Consider the following 12,968-nt stretch of genomic DNA (forward strand, 5'->3'; position numbering starts at 1 on the left):
TTCAATTGATTGTACTGGCATTACTACAGTAGTTTCATTAGAATTGGTAGACTTTAAAGTCCCATTCTTTTCAGTGTTCATTTTAATTTTTTTTTTCTCCTTTTCTTTTTAGAGGGAGGTTCTGTGGTTGCCGCCGCTTGATTCTCCTCCCTTTCTCCCAAGCAGTCTCCACCTCCTTTGGTAGTTGCAGTAGCTGCTTGCAACTCAAAATAGCAGTTTGGGCTGTTTGTAGTAATGTAACTACTGATCTCTGACATAGGAGAAGCTAGTGCCACCACAACTCTTTTGTTCCTGGTATTCACCTGGTAAGAATCATTACGTTTATTAGATCTTCTAATTTATTTCCAAGGTTTTTAATGGGAATAGAGCCTGGTCACCGCCCAGACTCTTGTTCCCCACCACAGCCAGCTGTATTATCCTCTGCTTCTCTTTCACTGGAGGATAAAAATATCTGTTTAATCTGATTGATCTGAGTATCATCTCCAGAGACATGTTTGGCAACGGTCATCAGGGAGGGCTGCATCACCTTTTTTGCTGTTAATTTAATTTCCCCTGCTGCTGCTGCTGTTTGATGATCCTTTTTTTCTTTCCCTTTAGTATTTTTATTTAGTTTAGCTTCTTTTCCTTCCATTCTAAGTTAATTTAACTAAAAAAACCTTGGAGAAGAGGTTGCCTCTGACCGGATGGCAGGACAGGCAGTTAAAAAACTGAAGGAGAAGGTGGTTAGGAGTCTTAAGAAAAGAAAAAAGAACATGGACTCCTGTCTCGCAGATGGGGCATGAGGTTAAACCCAAGAGGACAGTGGAATACTTTGCTTGCCATCCCGAGAATGCTTCTTGGCATGGTTGCACTAGATCTCAGTTACTTGTTTGTTTTTTACCATTTTGGGATCTTCTGTCCACGGTGGGTTAAATCCATGGATCCAGAGTCTATGGAAGCAGAGAGCCCACTGTACATGTAATTCCTTAGACAGATTACAGGACTTATTTCACACAAGAGGAGTGCTTCCACTCCCATAGTCAAAAATGAGAATATGGGTAACACCTATATCACCAGATACAAATATAATTTACAAACCTACAAACCCACCCACAAATAAACAAATCAATATTCAAATATTCCATATATAATGTAATTTGACATGGGTGGCTAATGAAAATAAAAACAAACTTACTCATCTCTGGAGACTGAGACAATCTAATGCATTCGCTGTCTATCTTCAGAATGTTAGGGGGATATTCTTTTCTGAGAAAAATGAATCAAGAGTTGTGTTCAGCAGAACTACATTTACAATTCAACTACTTCACAAATAATCAAATGTAATATATTTATTCATGTATACATTAGCCTACTGAAGTCTGACACCTTCAAAAATAAGTCTTATATACTGAAACCTATCATAAATAGATGTTTTAATACAGCAGAGATGAAATCCCACACCTATAATGTTAAGTGTTCCATTGATCATCAGGAACTGCTTCAAAACAGTTTGAACAACCAAATACAAATTATTTTCCATCATACGTACAGAGCCATAAAATGAAAATAAAGTTTAGCATGCAAAAGACAGCTTCTACCTTTGTCTTGATAACTGTCTATTACAGGGGGAGCGGAGGGGTATAGAAGAAGAAAAGTATCCTATAATATACAGTATTTCAAAATTTCATTGAATAATGTCTGCCATTAATTATGGAAATGGCAACAACCATACAGGAAACTGCTTTATACCAAGTCAGATTTTTGTACTCTAGTTCAATACTATCCAGACTGTCAGAAGCAACACTCCAGGATTTCACACAGTTACCTTTTGCAGCCTTGTCTAACACACACGTTTCTCACTAAAGTTTCCTGAATAAATGTAGGAGTCATAAGATATAAAATGAAGTCCTCTTATTTATAGCTGGTTTAAAAACAGGAAGTGAATACCACAAATACAGGATCAGTTGTTTCAATTGAGAGATATGAACAGTGGGGTCCCTCAGAAATTTGGACTGGGACCCATGATTTTAAACTTGTTTATAAATGGTCTGGAGTTAGGGAAGACCAGTGAGAGCCATGTTTGCTAAAATATTTGCTGAAATAAATATTCAGATCTATTTAGTTTTTTTAATAAGTCAAGTAAGGAGAAGCATGATATAGGCATGTAAATTATGCATGGTATGAAGAATGTGGGTAAGGAGCTCTTCTCTTCGACTCGCAATATTTGAAACTGGACTCCTCTACTGAAGCTGAATAATGAGGGATTTACAATAGAAAAACTGAACATTAATTCATCCAAAAGTTCGACTCTATAGCCTGTGGTTTCAACAGGGGCAATGGCTTTTTATCTCAATGAATTAATGAGCAAATACATTTATCTATGTAAAAGTGTATGCACTGCTAGTCTACATTTGCTTTATTAGCAGTCAGGGTGGTTTTCATGGCCAGTAGTTTCTGTCTTTCTACTACAGTGCGCCCACGTTATACGCAGCTTTGAGCATATGCTCAAAGCTACACGGGAGCGTGCAGGGCGCGTGGGGCAGTGCATCCCATTGACATGAATGGGGTGTGCTCCTGTGGCGTGTGAATGAGGCTTGAGCATCTGCGTTTTTTCTCTCACGTGGGGGGTCCGGAACGGATCCCCGCATAAGAGAAGGGCAGACAAGGCTTCTGATCAGAATTCCTCATCCACATCTAAGTTAAAATATCACTTCTATTTGAAGTGGACATTGCTACACACGTGAATGTGCTGCCTTTTAGTAAATGGTGCTGGCCTTCTCTCAAAGACTATTTGTTAAACAACTACTATTAAGAAAAATTATCCATGTTGGCACCTTGTATATGCCTACTGAGTTAACATGAACCCCATGCCTGCTAGTAGGCATGAAAGGCAATATTGCCTTTTTAGTCATCCCTGGACTATCTTGTATCTTGTACTCAGTCACTTCCTATTGGAAAAAGCATTCTCTCCTGGGCCTAAAATGGCCCAGAGGCCCTACTTTCTCCACTACTTCTTCACACAATTTCTAGTTAAAACAATGGAATTTGCTACGAGAGGAAGTGACCACTGTCAACTTGGGGAGCTTTTTAACACTAAATGGAAAATTCATGAAGGATGGGATAATCATGACAGATTTATAACCCCCGCCCCCCGTACCAGAGACAGTATGTTTCCAGACATCATTTCCTGGGGAGTCTAAGATGCGGGGTGCTTTTTGCACTTACATCTCGTTGTGGGTTTCCCACAAACAGCTGATAGGCTGTTGAATGAGAAAAATGTTGGACCACAAAGAATTTTGGTCTGAGCAGCAGCACTCTTCCTGTGTTCTTACCTGAAGCTCCCAAGAACTGAGTATGACCTAAAACAAGCAGGCCCAAAAGAGCAATGCATGGCCACACTGGTGTCAATCGTGTCAGGGCCGCAGCAACCATACATGGCCAGCCCTGCTCCAGGCCACCACCGCAGTCCTGAATCAGCCTGTCAGAAGGAGCAGATCTTTTCCACTCCTTCTTGGACTGGTTCTTCCTGGATGGCACCGTGTCAGCGCAACATCCAGCAGCACTTGGGGCATGCATCATCTGAAAGCTACACCCGGAATGCGGTCAGAATCTGCTTCATTTGGCCCATGTGTTTTGGCCCTATAACACCAAAAGGAATACTTAGACCAGTGGTGGCGAACCTATGGCATGAGGTGGCACTCAGAGCCCTCTCTGTGGGCACACATGCCATCACCTCAGCACAGAGTTTGTAACTAGAAAGCCAGAGGGACATGGCACTTTGCAATAAATAAGTGGATTTGAGGTTGCAGTTTGGGCACTCGGCCTCTAAAACGTTCACCATCACTGACTTAGACATTCTGTTTGGTATTCTCTAGCTAACTCATATCCCATTGTTGTCCTACTACCATACATCCCTGTAGGGATTATTCAGCATTAACATATAGTTTTGTGAGAACCAGGGTGGTGTAAGTAACAACAACAACAACAACAACATATAGGCTTTGCTTTATCTGTGTTAGCTGCATGTTTAACTAAATAGGCACTCATTTATTTTATTTACTTCTTATCCTGTCCTTCTCTCAATATAGGATCCAAGGCAGTTAAAACCACAGTTCTTTGTCTAAATATTATGGTCTTTGACTGACAGCAAAATGTGAGCAAAAGGCCACTAGCTTAGTGTTCTGTGGGACATAGCCTGAGAGCATCCACCAAGGAGGGTGTGTTCTCATTAAACATGTCTGTTACAGTGGTGGGACCAATAGAAAACTACTGTATATAGTCATGTATAAGTCTAGAAATTTAGGTCAAAAATAACCCAAAAAACCTGAGTCAACTTATCCATGGGTCAATGTGGGTTCTGTACTTTAACTCTCATTAAAAAAGAACCATCCCTGGTGAAAGGCAAGAGTGACAACTGCCCTGGAATCACTGAACCCCTCTATTTTCTCATCCTGCAGCTTTTAGTAAGAGCAGAAACAGTTATGCCTGCTGAAATTTTATAAGTTCCTTTGTCATTGTTTTCTTTTGCTTCATCCTTTACATCCTTTGTTAGCTACCCCTAAGTTTTATAACTTATACCAAAATTATCCATAATTTTGGTCCCAAAACCTGCCCTTATACATGATATCGACTTATATTCAAGTATATACAGTACAGTGGGCCCTTTTTATCCACTGGGGTTTGGTTCCAGGATCCCCCGTGGATAACAAAATCTGTGGATGCTCAAAACCCATTGAATACAATGGCATAATAAAATGGTGACTCTTAAATAAAATGGAAAATCAGGATTTGCTATTTGGAATTTACACTTTTTTGTAATATTTTCAAATATTACAATGGATGCTTCAATCTGTGAATAAAAAAATCTGTAGATAAGGCGGGACGACTGTATATAAAAATACATTTCAACATTTCTATTGACCTTTATAAAATGAATCAATTTGCCTTAATATCTGGTTCATCATTAACCTTCAGAACTTTGCAAGTCTCCTTCTAGTATTTTTGCATGTTATCTTTGTATATTAGAGTACTAAACAGGAATGCTATGCAATATCAAAAGTAAACGATGAAAAGGTAACTTTTAGAAAATTATTAATACCAGAACTTATCTATGGCCTGAAACACATGGGCCAAAAGAAACGGCTTCTGGCTGTGTTGGAGGCTCACAGTTTATACAACGTACTTTTTCCAACGTGGCTGGAAGCTGCGCCAAAGCCACACTCCAGTCCTTAAAACTGGAGCAAAAAAGAGCCAGGATAATCCAGCTCCTGGCAGTGCAGCTTGGGTCTGCCACCATGGCCTGCTTTCGGAGTGGGCTGTGCAGTCACCATAGACCAATCTGCTTGTGGACAGAGCTGCCTTGGGCTGCGCTTTCTGAGCCATCTGCTTCACATCTATTTTCACAGCCACATATTTTGTTGTTCACTATTAAAGTTTCCACTTATTACTAAAGAAAATAACTATTCTCAGAGCCAAACTGAATAGTTTTGTAGACACATTAAATAAAACAAAAACAGATGGCTGCATAAAAATGATATCTAGAAAGGAAAAATGTCCACTTATTTGCAGAAATAATTTTCCTATATCAAAGCAGACTAAAATTCATTAATTGTTCACTATACCCCTAACATATTTGGAAAATCCCAGATTCATGTTCCTCCTTAACACCAGATAGCCTATGAACTCGACTCTAGGTAGACACTCCAAAGTCATATCCACTCTTCACACTATGCCACTGTTAATCATGGTAAAGACAAGTTTAAAACAACTCCACCCTCAGGCCTCTCCATAAGAGGTTTGGAAACTTTGCTTCTGTGTCACATGAATCACAATTCTTTGTCATCCAAACCTGATAAATGGCTTAAGTTCTACTTCGTGAAATTATTGTCAAAAATGAAACCTGAGTATTTGCACTACACATCTGAAATCTGAACTATGGTTAATCTTAACAGATTAGTGGAAGGAAGCTACCTTTGTAAACCAGGATTTGAAGAGTGCTGAGGATACTGTGGACAGTCAAAAAGACAAACAAATGATCATAGAACAGATCAAGCCTGAACTGTCCCTAGAATCCAAAATGATGAAACTGAAGCTGTTGTACCTTACTCACATCATGAGAAGGCACAAATCACTAGAAAAGACAGTAATGCTGGGAAAGGTAGAAGAAAGACCACTGGCCAGATGGATAGACTCAATCAGAGGGGTCATGGTCCTGAATCTGCAGGACCTAAGCAGAGCAGGGGAGGACAGGGAACTTGAATATATCTCATCCACAAGGTTGCCACGAATTGGGGTCTACTCAAGGGCAGTTAACATCAAACAAAAATTTGAAGTTGCTTTAGGAGAACAAAAGTAACTTCAAACAGTGGGTTTACAATTAAGGTTTAATTAACCAAAGTTCAGATTTCAGATGCAAATGTTCATGTTTCCTATTCGATAACACATCTGCAAAGTAAACTCAAGTGTGGTACAGACCACCAAAAAATGGCAGCCTCCCGATGCCTGTTTTTCTGCCAGAGGGAAGCTGTAGCCGCCAAACCACACAGCTTCCCTCCGGCGGAAAAAGAGCCCACAAAAAGCGGGTTCTTTTTACGTCGCAAGAGCAGCGTAACAAGTGTGCCACTGGCGCACTCGTTACATAAGCGCCGCATGGTGCTTACGTAACAATGGCGGCACCCGTGTATACAAGGCACCGCCATTATTATGTCCTCATCACATGCTAGGGTTGTGGGCCGTGTGGGCGCTCTGCCCCGAGGCAATCCTAGCACGCGACAAGTCCAAACCCTGAAAAAGCCAACTCTTCCCTTTACCTCAGGATCATAACCTTAGTTTAGTGCTTAGTTACACTGGGGCTTCTTGGAGATGGAGGTATATGTTAATAGCACATACACAAAAAAATCTAGCATAAGGATAGCATTCCCTCCTGCACACACAAAGCTAAGTAAATGCAGGGTTGGCAGTGACATCAGAAGGAACTAACTTTGTAGAGTGCTCCTCAGAGGTCAATCTCAAGAAACTTCCATTAGTCAATCCCAATTTAAGTTTTTTCTCCTGTAGATCTCAACAAGCAATGGCCCAAGTGCCCAAAACAAGGAACCAAGAAGACATGGCTATGAGTTTAGATAGAAGTGTGATCATAACAGTCGCTAAATCAGATGCTTTTGTTTTGTGGATTTTGTATTTTAAGTTATTGTTCTGGTTTAGCTGCAGCACTCACTTCCTTTCTATTTATCTCTAGATAGAAAACTAGTTCAGGGCCTGCTGAACTTAACTGTAGATTACTCCCATCAATCCTCACTAGCATCAGTAATCATCAGGGATGACAAGAACTATACTTCAAAACATCTGGAGAATATTAAAGTGGGGAATATTGTCCAAGATAAAATTAAGCCTACAGACATTCTCTGACAGGTACCTTAATCCTTTCCCCTTTCTCTGCAGTAAAAGGAACATCTAGCACCAGGATATCATAACAGGATACAAAGCTAAATGCACTCAATCTAACAAGCAGAACTGGAGGCAAAAGATGAGCACATCAACCTAAGGCTTGGTGAGGCTCTTTCTCAACTATGCAGCCCATACAAACTGAATTATAGCTTATAAGGAGAGGCTTTCCCCCCTGCAAAGAACACATGATTTTAAAACCAGATCCTATCCCGCTAAAAGGTCACCCCTGCCTTCATGATATCACCCTATCTATACCATTTTGGTTGCTATTTAGATAGACTGAGTCATGTACCTGCTTCACATACCAATCAGCAATCAAGCTGGGATAGTGGGAGGCATGAGAAGCAGAATAGCAATAGCAACTAAATTTCTATACTGCCTATCAGTGCACTAAAGCACTCCCGAAGTGGTTTACAATGTGTAAGCTAATTGCCCCAACAAGCTGGGTACTCATTTTAGTGACCTCAGAAGTATGCAAGCCTGAGTTGACCCCTGAGCCCATGGCTGGTATCCAACTCACAACCTTTGTGACTATGCGTGAGTGACTGCAGTACCAGCATTTAACCACTGCACCACCAGGGCTTCAGGCAACAATAAGAAATAAGAGTGGAGATACTACTACCACTGGAACAAGAACCAGATGGATAGTCCCATCTCTGGTTTAGCAGAATGCCAGAAAACTGTCAGCATGTAAATAAGATATAGCAGATTCAGCGGAATTTAGATATGCTTATTGTTTTTATCTACCCATATTTCTTTCAATCCAGGTCCTGAACAAAAATTAATATTTTTAAATTTAATTTAATTTTTTAAGAGGTAGCACTTCTTAAAAAATCAAAATAGAAGGAAGAGGGAGGGAAAAAAGACCTTAAAATTGGTTTTCTTCTTCCCAATTGGCAGATATGCCATTGGACTACTGTGTGACATAATTTATACAAAAACCTATTCCAATTCCAGAAGTTAAATTAAAGTAAATGCAAGAAGGTATCTTCTTCCTGTGAGCTTGTGTGTCTAAAATCATGCATCTCTGTCTGAGATTTGTATCACATTTTTTTCTCATACTCAATTATTCAATTACTGCCCAGCATGAAAAAGCATATACAAAATCATCTTCTTTTTCAAAATACATAATGTATAATATTTTTATTTCTTGCCACAAGGTACATTTACTCCACTTAATATTAAAAGTGATTATTTGGGTAATATTTCAAGTGTTTACAAGAGGCCAGAAAAATTAACGTTTCCATGAGAAAACAGAAAAATTAATCTTTCTAAAAAATTACAACTCATCAGAATCTTTATCTTACAGCCCCAGCTGAAGATTAAAGAAAGCCAGAAGAATGAGATACAGTCCTCCCTTGCCATACACGAAGGACCCATTCTGGACTCCCCACCAGCATAAGGCAAATTTCGCTGGAGTCCCATTTAATTGAAAAGTGAGTAAGCTCCTCTTGCACACCACTGCACATTTGACCTCCTTATCATAATCTAAAAATCATGTGTGCGTCTGTGTGTGTGTGTGCGCACGTGCATGCCACTATGAAAAAGGCCCACTCCCTGGTCTCATAGAGTGATATGTCTCTCCCCTCAATTACATCTGACACAAAAATTTCTGTTCCTCTCAATGGCCAAAAGAGGCATCATATTGAAAACACTTGCCCTCAAAATAGGTTCTGAAGAAAAACAGTACTATTTTAATGGAGAAAACAGTTGTTACAAATGATTGCAACTATCACTCCCCATTTGCACTAAAAACTAAGTCTGGTGCTAGCCAGAAAAGTTGCCTAGGACAATAATAAGCCACCAATTTCATGATCAAATCATAAACAATGCATATTTTACTGCCAATCAGCCTTGCATTTACCAACGAAAATATAACTCGAGTGATCTCAGTAATAACCACCCAAAGTTGATGGATGATTGGGCTTCATACCGTCTTTAGCTCCCAACTATCTCAACAATTGCTTTGACTAATACTGCCCTCTTTTTGCCCACTGTCTGTCCCAAAACAATGGACACATTTTACTCCTCCTCCTTTTCTATTGCTGCAAAGCAACCCAAATTCAGCCTGAATGCATTTATGTGCATTAAATCAGGAAAACAATCTCCTGTGCTAATGTAAACTGAAATCAACAATTAACACAACTCAATGTGTAAATACATTCCAATAGCTTTCCTAGTTAAAAAAAAAGGCTTAAATTCATCATTTTCATAGCATTTTTGTTTACCATGCTCATTTCACTATTGAGCTTACCTTTCCTTTCGATCCAGATTGCTTAAAATATGAAAGAGAGAAAGATCATAAGATACAAGTCCCTTCAACATCAATAGGTCTTTAAAAATATTTTATTTTAATCAAATAGAATTCTTATTAACTGTAAGTAATATTATACTCACAAAAACAAGTGCTTGAAACTATTAAATAAGCAAGAACTAGATGCAGTTGCTCCTCAAGAAAAGACATACCATAACACCCCAAAAGCATGGAGATTTTGGCTGAACTTGGCTGGCAAAGGCAAAAGTTGTATCTTTCAGGTCAACCTTCCTCCCAGCCTTTCCTTTGGAAAAGGCCAGAGAGTTCATCATATTGGGTTCTGCTGTCAAAAAGGCAATTTATACATACCTTTAGGTAGCAGAGCTTAACACACCCTCTCTCCATCAATTCTTTCCTGATGAAAAGATCAGGTAGGGAGAAGAAGTGGCTTCCTCCACCAGACTTGCTTTCTCTAAAGCAGGAATAGCTGAGGGGAAGGGTACAAGTTGGGCCCTTGCTGCCTTTGATCCCATCCAGGAGGCAAACCACACTCCTGTCAGCTCTAGAGCATGAAGAGGTGCAGGCGCTACTGCACAACTGTGTAGACAATTCCTGTCCTCTTCTCAGATTCGAAAAATTGTCCATTTATCATTCTCACCAATAGGCAGTGCCACAAACTGGTTATGGTAAAAAATGGTGAGCGCAATCCCTGAAGCAGCATGCCAGTTCATCGTTTTGTTCAAGAGGTTATTTAAACAATAGGCCCCATACAGACAGGCCAAAATAAAGCTGCTTTGGATCACTTTGGAGGTATGCTGTTTAAATGATGCATGCGTCCTAAGAGTCCAGAGGCCATGACGAAGCCACGCTCCAGACCTAAGGACTGGATTGTGGCTTTAGTGCGGCAAAGTTCCCAAAGCCTTAAAAATAAAGAGACTTAGGCACAGAAGACAACTGGTGTAGTATAGTATAAAAGAAGCATACAATTTGAATATATATGCAAGACAAAAAGGTCCACATGGCCACAGATGAGGCAACTATAATAAAGTTTGGCATTCTGAAAACATGGGCACTTAAGCAACAGAGACATGATCAATAATGGAAACATTTCAAGTAGAGCCTTAATGAAAAACAACTAGCAGACCCTTGAGGAAAAATAAGACACAATGAAGCAGACCAATTCTTTTTCCAGTTGGCTGTACCCCATATTTTCCCTTTAGTTACTCTTTGCCTCCAGTCCCTTCTTTTCATCTGTTTCCTGCCCACCCACTGCCCTTCTCCTAAAGCTTCCACATGCTGATCCACAGCTTCCACCCTCCTGTTTTAGATCACTTCTTTTCTTTTTTTAAAAAAAATCCTTTTTGTCCCATTTGTGCATAAAATACTTCAATTTAAAAATGGTAAAACAATACTTTCAGTACTGACTTCTTTTTTTAAAAAAAGTGGAAAGTCTTAATCCCTTTCCTTGCCCTTCGCCTGCTCTTTAGAAAAACTAACTCCATCAAGTGCATCTAAATGTGATTTAAAAACCCCAATACAATCCAACAGTTTTGATTGTAAAAAGCTAAATAAGACAAAAATTTGGGGACTCCTTTTCAAGTAAAACATTTATAGGATTTTTTTTTAAAAAAGCAAAGGGTTTCAGGAAGTCTTGAGAAATATCAGAAGTAGGCTATATATTTCAAAAACCAATTCTCTTCTGAACACAATGAGTTTGAGCTGCTTTACTATATAAATAAAGAGCAAATTACAGCAAAACATGTCTGAATATTTTAATGGGAGACATCACTGTTATATAGCTCCAGTGAACAGTCTGAAAGCATCTATTATTGAAACACAGTTACAAATTAAAGCAAATCATGTGGACTATCAGTGCTTGAATAAGAGAATAGTATCAGCTTTCTCATAGCTGTTGTGAGCTTTCTAAACTTTCTAAACACAAAATTTTTCACTGTTATCTCTATTCAGACAGGATATTTCAGTGCAAAAGCAATGTGGACTCTACAAATAATGTTCTAAATTACTCTCCCACATAGTAAAAGTGCTATTTACAACCAAAAGGCACACACCTGTTTAAATACAATCTGAAGTATTTAAAATCTACCATAAACTGAATTATAATTGAAATGAATTCATTCAGCTATATCCAAATGCTGGTTAAATCATCCAGGAACAAAACAAGCATTCAGTATAAAACATCCCTAATGGAATTTTCAGGTATATCTTCCAAAACTACAAGCAATGTTGGAAACAAAACTGCACAAATGATACTTTCTGCCTTGTGATCACAAAATGAAAGTCTCCCTAAGAGTCAAGCTTCCATTGTTATTGAGTCTGTGCCTCATTTTTTAAAAAAAGGAAATAACTAGCTCTCAGGAGTAAATTCACAAACGTACCACCAATTAAAAAAACCCTTAGAACTATATTCTTGGTCAAAGACCAAAACTCTAGACCAGAAATGACTTCACAAGATGAGACAAGCACAGTATTAAAACCTCAGATTCACTTATAAGACAGCAGAAAGACATCAAAGCCACCCAGTCTTCAATTAGCACTTATGCTTAGGTTCTTTTGAGGCTCAGAATGACAAAATTATAATCAGACACAACACAGTATAAGACAAAAGAAAGGACAGGTTTAAAAACCAAGAGTAAAGACACAGTAATAAGCAACAATGCTAGGATGATCTCAAGCATTTTTTGCTTCCTGGAAAACTCCAAATACAAGTTCTCCAGGATTGCTGAAAGAATCTAAATTCAGCAGAATCTTGAAATCATCGGCAACTGAGGCATCCACATGCTAGCTGACAGGCAGCAGAAAGAGGACATAAGAAAGCACAGACAGTAAGAGACAAAAGACTGGACATACTCCAAATGGCTAGCATGTACGAAGCTGTTGCATGGAAAGTGGGAGCAGGACAAAAAGAAGCAAAAACAATAAGAAAGAGAGGACTGAACAGAAATCAGGTGTGTCAAAATATGATAAGCTACCTGCTTCTCACATCCAGAGGGCCATTGTTTATTCTCTAAACAAATTTTAACCTATTTAATGTAAGCAGGAAGGCAACTGTGGCTGCCTTGGGGTTATTTCTCTTTAGGTTCAAAATTATGTTCTCCAAAACTAATATTCACATTAAAACCCAATCTTGACTTCATAATTCCATCTCTATAAAAGACAGAGATCCCCTAACTTTCACAAAGTAAAGCTTTTTTCTTAGGTCGAGGCATTCACCATCCTCACCTCGAGGACCAAAGTGAAGTATGCATAAAGTGAGGGGTCAGTTAGCAGC

At 39.1% G+C, this 12,968-nt stretch overlaps 1 protein-coding gene across 5 annotated transcripts in view; it reads right to left on the bottom strand.

Annotated features, from left to right (window-relative positions):
* The window catches only part of SENP6 (SUMO specific peptidase 6), a 109,322-nt gene that overhangs the window by 63,685 nt on the left and 32,669 nt on the right, over nt 1-12,968 (bottom strand). For 4 of the 5 annotated variants that reach the window (XM_042469553.1, XM_042469544.1, XM_042469562.1 and 1 more), the window contains exons 6-7: nt 9,680-9,700; nt 1,175-1,245 (exon numbers count right to left, since the gene is read on the bottom strand). In XM_042469553.1, the coding sequence (XP_042325487.1) occupies nt 1,175-1,245; nt 9,680-9,700 (92 nt within the window). The remainder of the gene's footprint in view (nt 1-1,174; nt 1,246-9,679; nt 9,701-12,968) is intronic. The other variant, XM_042469535.1, reaches the window with a different exon arrangement.

The sequence above is a fragment of the Sceloporus undulatus genome, chromosome 1 (assembly GCF_019175285.1).
Source record: "Sceloporus undulatus isolate JIND9_A2432 ecotype Alabama chromosome 1, SceUnd_v1.1, whole genome shotgun sequence".
Classification (NCBI taxonomy): domain Eukaryota; kingdom Metazoa; phylum Chordata; class Lepidosauria; order Squamata; family Phrynosomatidae; genus Sceloporus; species Sceloporus undulatus.